The 21032-nt window shown below is 34.8% G+C and overlaps 1 protein-coding gene across 1 annotated transcript; it reads left to right on the top strand.

Annotated features, from left to right (window-relative positions):
* The first annotated feature begins 2104 nt into the window (after nt 1-2104).
* On the top strand, nt 2105-19695 carry LOC132561882 (uncharacterized). Its single transcript, XM_060226589.1, has 7 exons — nt 2105-2360; nt 9413-9541; nt 15005-15170; nt 15609-15917; nt 17372-17555; nt 18349-18455; nt 18683-19695. The coding sequence occupies exons 1-7, from the start codon at nt 2293-2295 to the stop codon at nt 19016-19018; spliced, it is 1299 nt and encodes a 432-aa protein (XP_060082572.1). The 5' UTR covers nt 2105-2292; the 3' UTR covers nt 19019-19695.
* Nucleotides 19696-21032: the final 1337 nt, after the last annotated feature.

The following is a 21032-nucleotide window of genomic DNA, read 5'->3' as shown; positions in this document are numbered from 1 at the left end:
TTAGCAAGACGAATATTTGAGTGTAGTATAAGGAATATTTGAATGTTGACTTGAGGATATTTGAGTGTTGTGTTTAAAATATTCATTTGTAGTAAGAGAGATATTTGAGTGCTCTGTTTTAAATATGTAGTCGTAGTAAGAGAGATATTTGAGTGTTCTGTTTAAAATATGCAGTCATAGTAAGAGAGATTTTTGAGTGCTGTGTTTAAAATATGTATTCGTAGTAAGAGTGATATTGGAGTGTAGTATGAAAAATATTCAAGTGTAGTGTAGGTAATATCGCGTGTAGTAGGAGGAATATTTGATGACCGCATAATGAGTAATATTTATTGTTGTTTACAAAAAAAAATCATTGAAGTGTGAGGAATATTGACGATTGTATTGAGGAACTTGTAGTTGTAGGGTGAGAAAATACTATTTAATTGTCTTCTTGTGTGACTGAAACATTGCACGATTGTTGGCTGGATTTATCGTCCCTTGAACAGCCAATGTCATTTTGAGACCGGGATCTTCTTTTAACAGCTGGTTACTACCCAACTGAACAAGATACGGGAGGTCGATCTCAAGCCATTCCGATCATATAAATCGGTTATTTTGCATGCAAAACTTAATAAGAATATGTGTAATAAAAAGTAAACCGATTTTGCATATGCTATCTATTTTCAACAAAATATAAAAGAAAAAGATATATGTTAAAAATTATAAACATTTCCATGTCTGTCTTAACGATGATATAAAGAAAAAAACATCTGCACCCAGTGATCGTTTGTTAATTAAATCCAGGATTTTAACATCGTTACCTGCGCGAGAAATGCCTCTGTTATCAGAACGAACACATCTATACCATTATGTACTATCTGTTGTCGGATAAAGACTTGATTTTGGTTAGGAAAAAAACATGACATTATCTATGTTTCACCATTCAAGAATCTGCAGCTGAATCCACAGTTATTTTTAGCAACACGCGGTGATCTTTGCATATTTACATCCCCTTGCCCATGACCCAGTCTGACCAGGGTCATCAGGGTGCAACTTCTGTCTAATAATGGGATTTGAAAAAAAAAGTTATTATTCTATCAAACAAGGTCAACACGACGTACTCCGAAGGAACGGAATGCGTAATTGGGTGTTTTAAAATAGCACCACCAAATGTATCTGTGAACAAAATATGCTATAAATCTACATTCAAGGGGTTGGTTTATCTTTTAATGATAATGGGGGATATTTTTAAGCTTGTAAGACCGTGACAGGTCCTTGGAAGATCTAATGATCCATATTCAGCGACAGTAGGCTGTCCGTTTTCTGTATTTTTTATTGAAAATTTTATTAAACTTATTTTTAAACTATGTTACGTTATGTTATGGTTAAACAAAAATATGGTAAATAATCAGATACACATTCGATTCATTAGTAGAACTATGATAGTTTCTTTCCTGTCGAGAGTTATTAAGGAACTAAAATCTATTCTATAAATACATACTATTAATCGTTTACAAATACATTTATATGATGATTGAAACCTTAAGATAAAACCTATATAACACATACATTCTGTGTTTTTCAGATTGTCACTTTGAAGAATATGATGACAAAACATGTATAGAAATTATTTTTACGACCCCGAAAGGAAACGGTACCATCGTTATCCACGTGATTGCAATCAGAACTCTACAGAAAAAAAAAACATGTCATTTATTACATAACTGCAAATTTCCTCTTTTCACTTGTATCCTCTGGAACGGCGGGCTTAGTTTAAATGGACGGCCCCAAGGGAGCTATTAAAACAGACGAAATTGGTGTGGAACAGGAAAGGGCCCTTACCGATATATATACTCCATTCTGTTTACTATATTTTGGAGCCATTAAGCCATGTGTTATCATTTACATAGCCATGCGGAAATGACACTTAGGTCTCAGCGCTCGCGTGCCAGTTTTTTTCCCGCCTTTTCCAAACACCCAAACTAGCTGCGCGTTATTCTAGTAAATACCATACGCGTTTTAGTCAAGTTAAGTACGTCCCAGGCAGTTGTTATTTATTTACAGAGTTGAATAATTCTAGCAAATCGTTTGCTTCTTCTCAAAGCGCGTGCGTGTGCACGGAGGCACGTTATGTATACGTACCATGTATACGTTTAATGTACCACTCGCGAATGTATACTACAGCACATGGGCTCGGAGTGGTACGTTGACTGTATTAAACTCATAGGCAGTTTTATAATACCCTAAAGTAATTACAAAGAGACCAGTTTGGTAACATTCCAATTTGAGTTCAGATCAAGTGCGATTTCCACTATGGATGTACCTAGTCTGACGAATCTTCTGTTTTGTTCCGTGATTTTACTGGGATTTCTTGACGATAAGTAAGTAACTTTTAAAATAATTTTTTTTGCTAGATATTGTATCAAATTGTTCAAAAATTTATTTTTGCTATGTTCAGTAATAGTGATCATGATATAGGCATATAACTAAATCAAGGTGTTGGTACAGTACTTTTAGAAATGAACGTCACACCTGACATTGAGAACTTAAAATCGTGATCAGTTTTGATCAAGATAATAAATTATTTTTCGACGAAACCAATCTACTATAGGTGTTACCAATTAAAGTGCCTTGTATACATCATTCATACCATTTAAAATTTAAGCAATGAATCCTGTCTGGAATTATTTTCTGGGGTTTTACCAAGTTTAATTAGTTCATATTGTTGCTACTACATGTAATTGGTTATTAAAAATAATCCATTATTAAGTTATTACGATTTTTTTAGATAATAGAGTTAGTGTTCCTCCTCGCGTTTATTTTAAAATTTATATCGGCAAATTTCGACTAAAGTACAATGTATTTTGCTAAACCTTGAAACACAAAACTACTTCACGTTGCAGATTGATATTGCATGTGTATGACATATCTTAATTCTTAATTTTGTATTGAAAGATGTTATTTAAATGCCTGTGTTTTACCTTCAATCTGACAGACTCTGAATCGTTAAGTCATTTCAAACGCCATTTCACGATTGAAGTAATTAAGGCTGTATGGTATCTTACTCAACATAAATTGGATCAGTTGAAGAGTTATCTCCTTTGACGCAAAAACGCATACCATCAAAAGTGTTCCAATACGTGATAATTATGTTTCTCATGGGGAACATATAAAATCTTTGCATATCACAAATAAATATTCTAAATTCCAATCTTTGGTGAACATAACTTTGAGTATTTGATATATATCAATGTTTTCAGGTTTTTGTTCTTAAAAATTATGAAGTACTCTCTCAAAAAATTGTGGATTTCATTTTTCTTAAAAGGATGAAATTCTTACCGATATGGACGTCATAACATTCGTCTTTAGCTACTGTTAAAGTGTTGATCTAATTGAATGATACCGAGATGGTAGGTTCGCGTCTATAATCGATGAGAAAACAATATTGAAAATGAGACTCGGATATATTTATCCAGTTGTAAAAATACTACACTAAAAGGAATGGAGAGGAAAAATTTTACACTGAAACCCAAAAGACAGAACTGGTTTCTAATTGTGAGTGCATTTCAAATTCTACGTAAACTTCAAATTAAATAGATGGAACGGAGGACGGTGAAAAGTTACGGATTTATGAACAAATCATAACAAAAATTAAACAGACTTGTAAGCAGCATATGTTCACAGCGTACGCAAATAATACTGTCAGAGTTTTACATATTTTTTTGCTACTCGCTTATATACGTGTACGTTCCCGATTTTAACTCTACAGTTATTTCAAAACATCAAAGACAGACAGATGTAATTCAATCAGACTATCAATGATGATTTTATATGCTTATAATTCTATTTTTTTTAAGAATAAAAAAAAAAAAAATAAAAAAAAAAACAAAAAAAAAACAATGATGAAGAAAATTATATAAGTTTTCATGTAAGTTAAAGTGATACTCCTAACAAGAAAGGAATTGAACGTAAGAGTCTACCTATACTCTTATGGAAGTCGTACTCCTCAGAATCACCATGAAATCCGACATACGATATCAACATAATTTGTAATTCTATAAAGGTTTTACTTGCGTCACAAGATGTTCGCACCTGCGCAATGCATTGCAAGCAAATATGACGACTTAATTTAATTCAGTATTTTAAAGTTTAAGCCAATATGGACGCATTTTTCAAACTGACTTACATTATAGCTTCTGTTTGAATCGGACATAGTGCTTTTACTTTCATATTCAAAATAATCACGTGATAGATTTGCTACAATATGTACATGCGATCTAATTTTAAATTGGCTAGGTATTTGTCCATCAATTCTGTTTATTCCAAACTGACCACAAAAAAATAATAGAATGCTTTAGATTTACAAATTGACCCGAATACCTCGCGAGGAGTCTTACTATGGGAGGTAAGGCAAAGTACGGAGCACACGGAGAGCAACCTTGTTCACGTCCGTTCGGGGAATCGAACCCTGATCGATTAGGTGAAAGGCCATTGCGTTGTCACAGTACCACCCTGTTTACAGCATCAATAACATCATGTACCCAATGATTTAATTTAATTGGTTGACTTTTAACTTGAAATGTATTCTAATATTAGTTTTTGAAGAATAGCGTTTGTGACAAACACAATCTTAAAATAGTGTTTTCGTGTGCTATGATGAAAAATTAAAGTGTACGTGTATTTGAAAACGTGAATAATTCTTATTTCTTAGTTGTGCGTAGTAAAATTATGCCCTTACTAGCTAAACCGCATCAAAATCAAACGTGAAATTTTGAAGAATTAGACGAAAACGAAGTCTTGGTATATACCGGTGGTAGTAAACATTCTTGAAGTGTGTGTAAATTATACTTCATAAACCTTTCAGGAGGTATGATTGCATTAAGCCTTAGCACTGCATACGTATAATTGTAACACACAAAAAAAATCGATATGGCAAAAACAAAGCACGGCATGTTTGTTAGTGAAATATAACAAAAAAAAGTTAGTATCGTTCAGTTTTACGTCATTTCGTAGGAAGCGAGCTGTAGGGCGAGGCGAGGCCATCCTGTGATGTAATAAACTCCAGCCTTCCTTCGTTTGGTGGCGCATTCCGTCGTATGGCTTTGATGAATGAATTGTTTCTCAATACTCTTAGCGTACTTGGTAACTCGGCTAGCCTCTGTTGGGAAGAGAGATAATCTTCATTATTCATAAACGATGTCAAGATGTTCTCAGTTCCTAGTCGACAGCTGTACACGTGCTTTGCGTGATGCAACGCGGTAGTGCATAGTAAACAGACGTAGTGTGCCTACAATAACTAACTATAAACATCGTATCCGTGACGTACATTCTCTGACAGGTTTTGTTAAAGTTATGGTAGAGAGTATCTGGCACTGTACTTTCTTTCACTCCAATATGTCATGACCTGAAATGAATCGGTTTTACGTTTTGATTCACTCATATGTACTTGACGTCCTTCAACGTTTATCAGATAGGTGGAAATTGCCACTTAGGTTGACTTATAGGGCCAGTTCACCCCTCCGTCTAGATTTTGACTTTTCTTTCGATCACATCTGATATTCCTCATTCGTCTCATAGGTTTAAAACTTGAGACTCTCATCATCACTGACGAGTCCTAGAACGACGAAACATTCTACTTTATTTCTTTCTAAATCTATATTAAAAAGTGCTATTCACTCGTTTGTCATTTGTACAATCTTTGATGGGTTGAAATTAAAAACGAAGGAAAGAGATATCCATTAAACCGATTTTGTTACTAATATCCCATTTTCTTACTGTAAGTCCAAAGTCCGTATTTGCGGTTTGGATGATGAATTATATTCCGTCCATAATTTGTGATTGGGTGCTGATTTGATCCTGTTCGGGACATTTTTATTTATACTCTTCACATAAAACTGCCAAATCTATCTTGTATGTGTAGCTACCTCTTTGCATGGCAGGGGACTGTATGCAAAATTAAGCCGTTCGTCCATTTTATAAAACGAGTAATTGCCCTTTGTTTACTGCATGTCACCATCTTATGTCATGAACGAACTTTTGAAAGTTCTATTTGGGATTGACTGTAGTATAAAGAAGATGTCAGTTTTGTTTCTAAATCGAGCTATACATTGTGTAGACAAGGAATGCTTTTGGCACCTATATCTTATTGTTGTAACCCCTGCCCCCTCCCGACCCCCCCCCCCCTTTTTTTTTTTTGAAAGGTGGATTTTGTAGGAATTCAAGGGATAACGTGGATTTTCTGGAAAGTCCAGGGCTCGTTTCGTGGAACCAACAGTACAACTGTCAGACATTTCATTAAAGACAGAGAAACATTGCGAAATTCGATGGAAATAGGTTATCTTTCTAAACAGCTAATTCTCGAATGGGCACTCCATCAGTGATCATGTCAGAAGGAAAACGTTCGTCAAGCTCAAACGAATTAGTCGCTCCCTCTTCAAAGAATTGCGTTCCTTTAAATAAATTCTGGCGGTAACTCTGATCAATACGCACGTTTAAAATGATATCTTACTTACAACTGATAAAACCGGATGTAAGGTTTCGTATCAAAACGAAGATGTCATATTCCGAGAGAAGTATATGTATATTATCAGGACCCTAGTCGCGTGCCGCTAGAGGGGGCTGCTATCTCTCCGTCGTAAATCACGTGCCAATACAGGTACTTAAAATAACGTCGTTCAGCTGTGAAGATAAACCGTTTAACACTTGAAATGTCAGAGAGTTAATTAACAATATAATCTCTCTTGTTTATCACGAGCTGGTCGAGGCTTTCCTGCTTTGAGAAACTTGCGAGGAAGTTTATTATAATTCCTGTGGTAAATACGCAGGCGCCATATCATATGATGATCATAAATGTTTTTTAAAGTACATTTACTGCTAGAAATATTAAATAAATGTAGGGCGTCATATTAAAATCCACTTAGACCTTGTAATCTGTTATAAATACATCAAGACAATGCCGTTAATGTGGCACCACTAAGTCGTTCCGAATGGATTACAGCCTCGGCTTTCCATTCGGATTATTACCAATCATATCTGGCATGCGCGAAAGCTGCCAACTTTTCAATTTTCGTACCGGTTATATGTCATTGACGTGTTTAAAACGATTAGTATTGCTTTAATGCTTTAAAATAAAACAAGAGATACAACGCGTTGTACGTTAGTCAATTGAAGTCGAACTTTCAGGCAAAATTAACAAGAACTCCCAAGACTTGAAATAGGTCAACTGCCTGAAGTTTTACAACGAATTATTCCTGGGTAGTAAATGTCAGTTGTAGCCCTTGAAACTCACTGCATGTTTTCAGAGGAGGCTAAGTTTAGGGTTCCTTGCCTTCAGCTAAGGGAACGCTGGAAGGACCAAAATTGATCTGCCCCTTCCATTTTAATACTGGGTCAGATGCACGTGCATATGTACCCGTAACTTAAAAGATATGTAAATATGAGCAATGAATTTGCGTTGATATGAAATGTTGTGCCGCGCTTGAAACTCTAATATCACACCTCCTTCGCCAAACCCGTGCTACTCTATTGTTCAAAACTAGGTTTCATTGGAAAGCAGTCTGTTGGGACCTTTAAGAAATGACCTTGTTCCACCAGACACTGTTTATTTGTGGGTCTGCTTCCTATCACGTGTCAAAATATTTATGAAAGTATGACTAATTAAGCTTGCTGTCGGTAGGGGTCGCCGCATGCTTAATTTCCCCAGTAGGGCTTGTGGCCAGCTCGCGACCAGCTGGCGACTGTTGGCTGGTTTTCTAAGCCATGCACATGCTAATATATAGAGATATGTTTTGATACATTGTGATGCTGGGAGAGAAAGCAAAGTCTCTGGTATTGATAAACAACAATTAATGAAAATAAATAAAAGGAGAGGATCTTGAAGAGAGATATCTCATAATTGTTACTATATACAGAAAGTGTTAAAAGTTATCCTGAAATTGTTACGTAATCCTCATTTTCTGCAAATATGAAGTAACATTAGGACGAAAATATAAGACCTGTAAGATGCTTGTCATCATGTGTTTACGGTGATCGTGACAATCCCTGTTAAAGATCCGAGGTGTGTAGTTCGTCCCCATACCTGAGTCTCAGGAAGCTGCGACCGTCACGAACCATCCAGTATTGACTTGGTAGTCGCCTTGGTCATGAAACTTAACCCCGTTTGGTCTGCGACGGACCTTCAGTATATCATTCAGCTAGGTAGCCAAAAGCTACTTCAGTTGATTTAACTCAAATTATCTCTGGCTGCTCATGATCCGGTATCTTCAACAAAAAATATAAGTCACAAAGCTACAAGCATATTTAGAAGAAACATAGCCCTGGGTTTCACTTACAAGGTCTATATTGTAACGTATACTTTGTTCATAATGTGATCACCTGCCATCATGAAACAAATCTAAGTGAAAGCACTCAACATCGAAGTCTTTCTGTTTTAATTCAACATGGCATGACGTAAATGCAGTTCAAGTTGTAGCCATTAGTACTATATTTATAGACGATGATCTGCAGTACCGTGCACATGTCTGGAGATTCTGAATACTGTATATATATGTATCTAACCAACAGAGCAACAGTTATAGGACCGATTTCACATACGTAAGCCCCGGACAAAATCCAATTTGCATACCTTATTAAAGTTAAACTCAAGTAACCGTTTCCTTGTTAAATGACAAAGCTTTCAACGATGTATACAAAGTGCCATATTGACATGATCCAATCCTTTCATCTATTTAATCAACTGTTCGTCCGTCGAATCGTCCGTCCGTCTAATAATTTTTCGTTATTCACTCTACCTGAGGCGTCAGATTTACCTTTACATATCCGCCCTTACATTCATCTAGTAATTCCTCTAAATGTCCGTCTATTCATTCATTCGTCTGTCTTTTCTTCCGTCCGTCTTACATTTTTTTGATATTCACTCTACCTGAGACGCCAGTATGACCTTTACATATCCGCCAATCCATTCATCCGTCCGTCCGTCCGTTCGTCTATTCGCCCTTTCGTCTGATAAATTCATATCATTCAATCAGTTTGACGTTGACATGTCCGTCCAAGTGTTCATCTAGCTATTCGTCCGTTGAATAATTTTGCGTTTGTCAGTCCGTATGATAATCCGTTGCTGGAGTTTTCAAATAACCGAACCGCATAAAACAGTATTACTCACACATTAAAACACCACACGTGAAATAATGTTTTCGTTTCCAGTCTGATAAAAAAACTAATATAAATTCTTTAGTAACTTACTCTCTTACGTGAAGGTATTCCTCTATCACGGCAAGGCTGGTCTTTTTTTCGTGAAATGACTCAGAATAGAATTTTTAAACACGTTCTCTCCTGAATTGGTGCCAGTAATTTGTTTGCACTTGAATTTCAACACAAATTCAATTTGGCATGTGTAATTATGTTTATGTTAAGATTTAAGTTTGTTTATTTTCAGTTGTGTTGGCCAGAAGCTTGAGATTTCCGCTTTCGAATACAACCGGAAGTTTGGATCAACTCTGGACATCGGCCAGTGTTCCCTTAAAATTGAACAAATTTCACCTAATGTTGCAGTAACCAGGAGCTGGTAAGGTCACATGTCGCAAATCAACATTGTTGGGTGTATCAACACTGTAACTCAATCATAACATGTACATTTACCCTGTAACTCAATGTTTACAGGTACATCTACCCTGTAACTCAATGTTTAGATGTACTGTACATATCACCTCTAACTCAATGTTTACAAGTTCATCTCACCTGTAACTCAATGTTTAGATGTACTGTACATCTTACCTGTAACTCAATGTTTAGTAATACATCTCACCTGTAACCCAATGTTTACAGGTACATCTTACCTGTAACTCAATGTTTGCTGGTACATCTACCTTGTAACTCAATGTTTACAGATACAGCTACCCTGTTACTCAATGTTTACAGGTACATCTCACCTGTAACTCAATGTTTGCTGGTACATCTAACCTGTAACTCAATGTTTACAGATACAGCTACCCTGTTGCTCAATGTTTGCGTGTATATTTGCCTGGTAACTCAGTGTTTTCTGGTTTCTATATCCTATTACTCAAGTTTTACAGGTACATCTACCTTGTAAGACAAGGTGCACATGTTCCCATACCATGTAACTCAATGTTTGTAGGAACCTTTACCCTGTGACTCAATTTTACGTGTTCCTATACCCTGTAAAGATCTGTAACTTCATTTACCATGTAAATTTTACAGTTTCGTTTTTTACCAGGGGTTACAAAATAGTCATATCTCTCACCTTAACTAAGATTCTGTTTTGTGTTCTTATTGAAATAAGTTTTAAGCAAACATGTGACAAGGGCAACCGACTGACAGGATTGTCATTTTAATGGTACCAAGCAGTGTGAAAAAATGTGAGCTTTATTGAATGAACGGAATATGGATATTTAAACTTTTACTGTCGTAAGGAGTTGTTTTACGGGCGCTTTGACTTCTTAGGCAGTAAATATAACGAATTAAATATTAAAAGATCTGAATTTATCATTTTATTTCTAACACGATCTTTTACTTTATCTCTAAAACGTTTCGATTCAAGATTATTTAATATTCCGAACACCTATATACGTCATTATATCTTAAGCGTTAACTCACGGGAGATTTTTCTAAAACTGACTTTATACGAAAACATATAAGATTTCTTTGCATCAGTGAGGCGTGTGGCGTCAATTATAATTATCTTCGGACCACATAAGATGTCGATCAACAGACAAAAACAAGCACACTGTCACGTCCATACAGACCGGAAGTGAATGACAGAGGATTCGCGAAAGATGTAAAAAAGTAATATGTATCATTTGTTGGGGGTTAGAGGTTAAATACTTGCACGTGCGTGAGGCCTCGCTTGCTTAAATAATTTGTAGTTTTTGTGTATCTAGTTCGTGGCCTTCCCCAAGGCGATTAAGGAAGAAACATTCCACTGTTTCGCTGTAATCTTATCACAACAACAGTTATACCGATGGAAGATATTGTATCACAACTATTGCATTACCACAAATATATATATATATATATATATATATATATATATATAAAATAATAATAAACATAGCCATGTCACATTCTGGTTATTGTATTACAGGATTTCTTTCGAAAAACAAAGTTTCTATTCATTTCTTTTTTGTCGAGTCCATTAACGTCTACCTCCTCTTAAAACGGTCTGGCACGAGCTCAACTTACGAAGTAGGAGATACAGGAGATCGCATTCTAAAAGACAGGAATATACAAACTTATTCATTTGAGAAGTGGAAAGATTTGTCGTAACATTCATGTTGTTTAGGTTTTTTCATTAAGCCGTTCTAAAGATATTGCTTAAATTTTCACTTTGTGAACATAATTTTGACGATGTTTCGTTAACTTAGTAGTTACCAGATAAAAAGAAAAGGAAATAAATAAATAAATAAATAAATAAATAAATAAATAAATACATGCATTTATCAGTCTCCTGACAAGCAATTTCAGTTGCAATTATTTCGTTTCCACAAGTAGGTTCGGCTGTAAGCATTTCGGGTTTTTTGTTTTTTATCCTAGTACAAACAAAATAAGCGATATTAACTTCAATAGGATTCTTGAATCTTATTTCGACTTGAATGTTTTCAAATTTTAACTAAATGATACACGTTGTCATTAATGGTGTGTGTACGTTAAATTTTCACTCTTTTAATGTTTATTTCATGCAGTAAATCTTTCACTGTTTTTTTTTTTTTTTTAATTATTTGCTTGAAAGTAGAATTCAATAAAGAGAGATCTCCAGAGTATTAGCAATGCTTAAAGCTACCTTTAATTATTCTTTTGTAAGTAAAGGAAATTATGTTCTGGGGTTTTAGATTTTTTTTTCGTCGATCAGCCCTGCTATTTATTCTTTAACTTGTAGAATGATGAAGTTTGAATTCTGCATCATACTTACTAAAACACCGTAAATCTTATTATAAATCATGGGCCTCTGATTTAGACAATGTATAACAGGTTTATTAATATCAAGTATCATTTATACGAAATTTTAATCAGTTTTAATCCTACACGACAGTGCATCATACAAATTGATCGTCTCGCGATGAAAATTGACCGTAGTAGTCGAAGATTATGTTACGGTACCGTTGCAACTTCGCACTAAGTATTCAAACTTACTTAAATAGAATACTCGGATAACTCGAAGTTTTCCCACGGTCCAGACGACTTCGAGATAACGAGGTTCGACGTACGTTTATTTAATGTTTGTGATTGGTGTAAAATGGGTTTAGTTTCACACTTTTTGCGAACACATGGAATTGTACCCTTTAGTGTAAGATGCTTTATTGGGTTGCCGAGTAGCACTAGCAACCATATGGTTTTTGATTGAGTCCAGGTGTGGATTTAACGAATGTTTACTCCAATCTGGACCATCTCAAAGGCTAAGTACTTATCCAGTGTACCAGCAGAACGCAGCATGATCAGTTTGGCCAGCCATGAAAGTCATTCTTAAATCGATTAACTCACAGTTCTTCACGAGATGATAGAAAATGGATGGTTCTGAATTTATTTTATTGTCTGTTGGCAGTAAGAAGACTTTAAATGTCTATGAATTCGCAAACAAGATTCGATACACTTTCACAAAACCACTAATATCCTAACCAAGTTCAGAAGTTCCTTTGGATGTAGACGATTTGATAAAACGTGGTAACTTCTGATGATAAAAAGGAGTCTGCTCAACATATCATGAGCCAATTTAAGAAAATTACATGTAAAAAGACTTAACAATTTAAGTAAAATTTAATCCATTCGTAAAACGTCTGAAACATCCTCAGGTATGTATTTCATTATCTAATTATACTTCAGTGTTCAACTGATTTTTTTAATATAGATAGCTGAAAATAACCGAGTGAGAGGGGATGTCTGTCTGTCTATTTGTCTGTCGTCCGTTTGTCTACGTTTTATACACGAATCATTGTTTCATGTCAATTCCAACGATTTACAACGTTTAAGCTGACGTAATCGTTGGAATTGACATTAAACAATGATTCGTGTATAAAACGTAGAAAAACGGACGACAGACAAATAGACAGACAGACATACAAAGTTGAGAGGGATTTGGTTTTCAATTGTCCTTGATAATACAACTATAACTAGCGATTCTGGGCTTGCAGTGTCACGGAACATCTTTCAGCTTTGTTTGAAAGCATCACAAACTGTTTTGTGTGACTTTCCGATCAAATACAGAAATATTTTTGTTCCAAATAGTAATCCACTGACCAAAGTATTAATGAAAAATCAAGATAAATTTGTAACGGTTTGTAAATAAACATGATTTATGGTATACACAAGTATTCCTGCCCCTCTAAAAGCTATGAAAATAAATTTCCAGTTCTATTCTGTAAACAGATATACTTTTTTCATGTCTTGGTTACATGATGTTGTAGTTAGAACTAAAAGTCTTCATATTGAAATTGTAACGGAACTTTTCGGAAAATATTGGTAAGATTATAAAATCAACGGTTACTTTAGGATTCAGCTTAATATACAAGCTAATGTAGCAGTTCGTAAGTGTCGAAAGTTGGAAATCTTTTTCAAAGGAATAAATTGTTTTCATGTGTTGTCATTAACGACAGTTTTCGCAGTTTGTTTTGGTAGAGTGTTTAAAGGCTCTTGTGGTTCGTTATAATATATAATTCCCGTCAGCTGTCCTCTGTCTTTAATGACGCATCACATCATGTGATCGAGTGTTTACACGTGTAAGGTACTATGTATGTTGTTAATTAAATTTATAGTTAAGATTTTAAACATGGTTCTCGTTAAGACTTAATCACTTTGAAGCAGCTTTGAGATGACATCATTTATAGCCCTAAATCTATAAACTCCTTTTCACCATTTCGTTTTAAGTGTATGCGAAAGCACCTGCCTCTTTAAAATCTTTCACAAATAAGACATGGATGGATGAATAATTATCTTTCACAAAGTGTTTGGTTTCATGAAAACGTCTATTTGGTGCATCATCCGACATATATTTATGAGATACAAAAAAAAAAAAAAAAAAAAAAGAAGAAAATTGAAAATAAATTCTATTACTACCGAAATGAGCTTTTCGGATTCTATAATAGATTTGAAAGATGATATATGAACATCTATCATTCTTGGTGCCAATAGCTATCACGACTAAATTACCTTTGCATATCAAAACAGAAGTACTTAATTTAACTTTTAGGATTTTTTGTCATCTTTACGAGAACTTATCTATTCGATTTATTTTGCGCTGTTAAACTGGGCGGTCTAATTGTTGTAAACCTGTTTCTAATTTGGGAACGTGACATTACTTGGATTATTGTGGAAGACACATACACTTTCCTTCCGGAACACCTGGTCTTATTATCCATGATTGTACATCTTTCCTTTGTTCAGTGTTCGCTTTAGTTTAATCGAATTCGACTGTTAATATGGGTTCAGTTGGTATTTTATGACCAAAAGAAAAATTTACACTGCGATTCCTGAAGAGCTACAAAGAAACTTAGACCAGGTGTTCTAGAAGAGTAACCGTCTTCGGCTTCATCGACGACATGTAAATCTTGGTCAATCCAAGTAAATAATGACACGTTCTTGAATGAGAACAAGGTATACAACCCAAGAGATAAACAAACGAGCACCAAACACCAGCGTCATATCGCTCAACGAAATGAAATATTTCTCAATGAGATCACTATGACGACCGTAAAACCTCCGTATTAATTTTTCATCAAACTGCATCTTTTGAAACCATGTGTTATTAGTCAGTCAGTTGACAGACACTCATTCTGCTAGAACAGCTGAACGATCTCTTAAATGATGGACTCCTTTTCCTGTACAAGATGTTTCTATGTGTAAAATGGATGAAAATACTGATGGGGTATATGTCCCACTTACCATAAATATATGATATTTATATATAAAAAGTTTGGATATTTTCCAAAAATACACAGTAACTGAGAGTTTTTGTTTTCAAAGAATTGATTTGTTCCCATAGACAGATGATTCATCTTCCGTTCGTGTTTCTCTGTTGTAGCAATCTTCCAAATAAACAAGGACCAGTGAGAAGCGTCTCGAAGGTCCTCAACGACACACGAAACTTCGAAGTTCGACAATATAATGATATATTCGTGTTCATGGGATTGTGCGACGCTAAGACAGTGACCAGTCTGGGGATCTTACATAAAGGCGACTGTTTCGCGGTATGTTGTCAAAGTCTACAGAAACCTTTACAAAACGAAAGCTTTTCAGCGAATGTTTACTCTGTGAACAGATTATCACAATGTCGCTGAATAGATAATGTTTTTCCTTAATGACTTAAGCAGGTTAAAAGCCAAATTGATATCAAGCTGTCCACAGAATTGTTTACATTTGCAATGCTATCTGTCGAAAATAAGATCAAGATACAATTTGATGTAGATCTCCTTAGGAATGTTGCTTTGATGTTTCCTTATCTTTCATTTAAGGTAAAACTTGTACTGGACGCTTCATTGCAAATCTTCATTTTTCAACAAACTAAAAATTGATAAAAACCGCCAAAGCAGTAGGGGGACAAGCACTCACTGTACAGTCTACTATGTAAATGACTTTGAATTTTTATATTTTAAATATTTTTTAATTCATGCTTAAATCTCTTACAGGTGGAAATAGCCAGTAATCTTACATTCAACCGTAAGACCTACATCCGGGCGTATGTTGAGTATTATCGCCGGAGTGTGGATATCCAAGAGGACGGTGCGGCCGTAAGTCCAGTAATGGCACAATATTATGATGGCGCCTACTACTTACGAGACAGAAGCTACGGCATGTTGGAAATTATAGTCGTTGAGATGAAGTTTCGGCATTCTTCCTCCGTTGGGATATTGAAAAAATCCAACTTTCAGTCACAGTCCCTGTCGAGTCACTTAAAATTTGCCGAGCGTGAGGTCGGACAACCATACAATACAAAGGTAATTTAATGACAAACCATCTCATAACTCAAGGTTTCGGCAGATCCATACTTATAAGAATGACGGGTAAGTTGTACGGTCGTCATGATGATAGCACTGTGAAATTATGGTCCCGCTGTTTTCTTCTCATTTTTTAACACAATTTACTTGGATAGACCAAGATTCACATGTTGGGTGTCGTGGATGAAGCCGAAGATGCTTACTCTTCCGGAACACCTAATTCTTCTCCATCTTTCTCAGAAGTCTTTGTTTTGTTCATATTTTGCTTTATTGACTTTGAATTTGGATTATGATTTTGTTTCTTTGTTAAATATGTAGAAAAAAATTTGATGTACATAAGTACATAAATTAATAATATCAGCAGTGGTTACGATAGGTTTTACTTATTTTTAAAGTAATGTTTCTTTGTAAGTGATCAATGCATGACCAATATTACCTTATTTGTTCATTACTTTAATGTAAACCACAGAAATCACAATTTGAACCGAAGGAAATTTTCGTCTTCATGATAATCACTTATATCGCATGTAATTAAGTTAATCAATCACAGCAATTTTCAGTACGTCTTTATCTTAAGATCGTTATATCAGTTTTGAATAAGACAAGACCGCTGCTTTTGTATGGATATATGTTATACTGAAATGTTTGTACAAAATCTGTCTTTGCCGCGAATTTCATTAATTACAAGACTTTTGATAACCTTACTTTCCCCATCCCCCATTTTTTTTTGGTCTTTTTCCTTTTCTGTTAGACTCAAGTTTCCAACTATGTTCGGCTTTATAGATTTTGAACGAAAGCTGTTTTAGTCTCGAAGACATAAAGGTTTGTGGAGGTTATAAAATATGGGTTATTCAAGGATAAACGTACATTTCCAGGACATATGGTCTTAATCTGGTTGTATTCTTTTCAATGATTTTTTAATCGTTTCGTCGACTTTGAGCTGTAATCAATGTTTTATTGTGTTGCTATTTCTAAGGATGGGATAATTCGTTAAAAAGTCAAATGATTTCAGACAAGTTTGTCCGTGAAGAGTAGCATCATTTATATTTCACACTCAGAATAAGACCGCGAAAATTGAAATATCAGCTAAAAACGCCGTAAAAACACACTTTAAAGCAATTTGACTGCGTACAAATCTGATCGTAAGCGGAAAATGTCGACATATTGTTTATGTTCGAAATAATTCTCTTTTTTGTGCTGCAAGTGTGGTTCCTAATTGGGTTCAACCCATGTAGCGTTACACCAAAACAAAAGATATTCATACCAAGCGCAACGTTTAGACACAAAAGGGTTATGGTTCTAGAGCCTTTGATCTCTCAATCTATATACATCGTTATCAAATAATCTCCGAGACATGTAAGTAATAGGAACAACGTTATGTGTGTATAATTGCCGTTCTGGCTACGCTAGTACTAAAACATCAATGACTTTAATCGTTTGTTGTATTGTTACAGATTATTCGGATATCAACTGCAGAGAACCAGATTGAAATGACCCAGTTTAAAAAGAAAGATTTCACACAGGCATACAGAAATGTGAAGCGATATGAACAAGACCTTTACCGTATCCGTGAGGAAATGTATTCACGGAAGCCGCATCTTAATTACGGGATGCTACCATTTCTTCCCAAACCCAGAGGTAACGAATCATTCCCTTCTACGGAGGAAATGACTTTCATGTTGCAAAAGAATCGTAAATGCTCTTTGTTGCTGGTTTTTCAAACGTAAACAGTATACGCTAATATCATATTGATGTCCATAGACCTTATATCTACAGAGTTCTATAAAAACAGTCTTTATGTTTCAATCCGTACTTGCCGCAAAATCATTTATTTTTGTGGTGGTTTATTTTCAAGGATTTTATTTGCGCTCTTAATCCACGAATTCATATGTCCACAAACTCATAAATTAAAAAAGCACATTCAGTTAACTTTGTATATCCATGAAATCAAGTGTCCAGTGAAAAAAAATAAGCTACGAGGAAAAAAAACCATATTGTACAATAAACGATGAAATGAACCCTTTCATGACTTCAACGCGATATCAAACCACCAGTAAAATTGTATCCCTCAATCATTTCAAACAGTCTAAAAGCTACTTAAGCTTTCAAAAGGATTCCATCTAATTTTTTCACTGCAAAAACGTATGTTAGTGCGTATTGAAAAATTGTTTAAAATCACTTGGAACAAGTCAGTTAGTTTTGATATCGGATAAATAAGTTGTTGTTGGCCTGACAATTTTGTCATCTCGAGTCATTTGGAAATTTTCAGTCGATGTTCGTACTTGTCACATCGGTGATATTTCTAACTGCAGTTTATGTCAATGTACCATCAGGAATCTTTCTAATCGGGATGGGGATGGGGGCTGACTAATCATACTCCTAGTATCCAACTATTAGTTAACCCGTGTTTCTGACTTTTAACTCACTACAGCTTCAGCACTTTCCACTGGTGGAGATATGTTGACATGGGAGACCGCTACAGGAATAGAGATCATGATCAACCGGGGTATTACCATCTATAAAACCCTCAAACGGACGGTAAGGTGTACAAAGCAAACTCTTTGAAAAAATGAATAATAATGTTTTAAAGCGTTATACCTTTGAATTAAGATAATAAACGAAACGAAATTGATCGCATTAAGAGTATCACTTAATTTTTCGCAAAATAAAGATTATCTCGTTAATTTTTTGTTTGTTTAATTTTCCTGATATTGTCCATGCACAGTATACCATTGATTTATTTCAAACGTTATTTTTCTTTATAGTGTAACCGTGCAAAGATCACCATTTGCAGCCTCTTGAGATACGTCAAACGAGAACTGCGAAGCATCAAAACAATGATTCACAGCAAGAGGTCAAAATGGAGCTATCTCCCCGCTGATGAACAAGTCACGACCAACAAATTATATAGTTCACGCATGCGTAGAATGCAAAAGGAAATTGCAAGAATCCGTCGAAGTCTAAAACAATGGCGTATTCAGCAAAGAAAAGCAAAGACTGCATTAAAGCTTGCACGACGACAAAGACAGCAAAAGGCAAAAAACCAGTCAGTAAGGAAGACGAAAAAGACGATGAAAAACAACCGAGTGCAAATTTCATGACAGTAGCTGTGTAAATTTATATTCAGATCTATGTTAATGAAATGCTTGATTGGGATAAATCATTAAGGTAAAAAAACTCGTGTTATCCGAATAGGGCGTGCCTTGATGAGTCGCTTTACGTAATAACTCTACAAAAACCATTGAATTTGGAATTTTACAGTGACTTATGTTGGCATATCCTCAGAACTTGAGAAGCATCTTACCGGATCATTGAATGTTGTACATATTGTACATAGAATTATCGTTTTCGTAGGAATGTGTGAACTATTTTAAAAGTTTCTATCAAATTAATGTGCCAAAATATGGCGACATCTTATGAACCTTAGAAAAAAGGAGTTACTTGTAATTGTTCTGGATGTAATGGAGCAATGCAACCTTGTCCAATATAAGATTTTAACTTGTAAATAGTAATGTGAGCTTTTCAGAAAACAACTTTTATTGCATAAATGTTCCACTACAAAAATGGAGACATTATATAAACCATGTGTTTACTAGTATTGCCTGGATGTTACGGAGCTGTACAATGTGCAATGTAATGTGGCATTTGTGCAACTTATGTGTCCAATACATGATTGTTGTTTCTAATCTGTTCGAATTATGAGAACAAAAACAGCTGATTTGTGAATGTATTTCAGATCCACTGAAGCAAGAGAATTTAACTGTCTGTTAACTCTAACTGCCAGTATTTATCGCAAAAAAAAAAAAAAGAAAAAAAGAAAAAATCAAAACAAAAACAAAAAAAAAAAAAAAAGATAAAAAGAATAATAAAAAACCCACAAGAAAAATAAATAGATAAAACAAACAAGCAAATAAAGGTGTAAGGTTTGTTAGTTTGTTTTATTTACATAAAAGCGAGAGGATAAGTTGCAGTATGTAAACATAGTATGTTTATATAACCAGAGTATGTTTCATTGTTATTTTACATCATAGAAAGTCTATATGTTGAAAGTCCAATTTCGGGTTTATTGAAGGGAGCATGTTTCATTTTTGTTGTTAATTCACTTGTGTGTAATACTGCTTTGAAGTGGTATTAACATTTAGAGCTGCTTGTTCCGTTTTCTCACAGACATTGCAATTTATTAATCAAATAATACGTGTTGATAAACTTTTGATTTTTCTTTCAGTAAAATCATATTGTTGATCATGACCATTAGATAATTTATGTATTGATGTCATAAAAACGTTTCTTGTGAATCAGACCATTTCAAATAATTCTTTTAATAACGTTATCGAAATACACCGTATAAGTACAACTGAGATATTTGCACGTTTCGAAACTTGTTTCATTAACAGTATATGTTGGCCAAGTAGAACATTTCAAGAGGAAGTTATTCGTGATATCACCAATAAAACAAGTTCCTTTCTAAGTGTTGCGGTGACATACAGAAACACACGCGTGAAAAATTACTTAGTGCCAGGAGAACGCATGGTCTGCAGCTAAAAGTTCTTTTCAATTTCTGTTTTGAAGAGATCATGATACGAAATATATGTTAGCAAGGAATTTCAATTGCAGGAATGCAACGTATCTGAATTGAAATTCTCTCTTGAACAAAAACATGTGATGTACATATTCGCGTTTTAAACGTGTTGATATTAAGTTTCTAGTGTTTTCAATGGCATTTTAAAGATATCAACTAAAAAAGCAGTTATATTAAGCAAATCGCGATTATAAGAATTAGGTCACTATAGTACATATAGATGTAATCTTCCTATTCTCATTGCATTTTTACACGTAAATGCTTACAAAAAACACGTGTTTATGGTTACAACGCACGTGTATGATACTATTAAAGATTGACGGAAAATTCATCAAATAAAATAGAGCGTCCTGAAATGATGGCGTTGATAAAGATGACCGGGAAAGTTAGATGTAAGCAACATGTTTTATGGATGTTAGATACTTTAAATGAAGGTTGACTGAACAATGGCTGCTTGGAAGTGGAAACGTTACCATGAATACCTCTATCATACTATGTGACAGTGAAGCCGAGATCACGCGTGTAAAAATCCACTT

This window comes from Ylistrum balloti, unplaced genomic scaffold (assembly GCF_031769215.1).
Source record: "Ylistrum balloti isolate Yb309-2 unplaced genomic scaffold, AGI_CSIRO_Ybal_v1 Utg371294, whole genome shotgun sequence".
NCBI lineage: Eukaryota > Metazoa > Mollusca > Bivalvia > Pectinida > Pectinidae > Ylistrum > Ylistrum balloti.
This window is presented reverse-complemented; position numbering and strand designations above follow the sequence as displayed.

Excerpts from the sequence above, each read along its gene's own strand:
- LOC132561882 (XM_060226589.1), top strand. The coding sequence starts at position 2,293 with ATGGATGTACCTAGTCTGACGAATCTTCTGTTTTGTTCCGTGATTTTA. Across the intron at positions 15,918-17,371 it reads GACAACCATACAATACAAAG|ATTATTCGGATATCAACTGC; the intron begins GTAATTTAATGA and ends GTATTGTTACAG. Across the intron at positions 18,456-18,682 it reads ATAAAACCCTCAAACGGACG|TGTAACCGTGCAAAGATCAC; the intron begins GTAAGGTGTACA and ends TTTTCTTTATAG.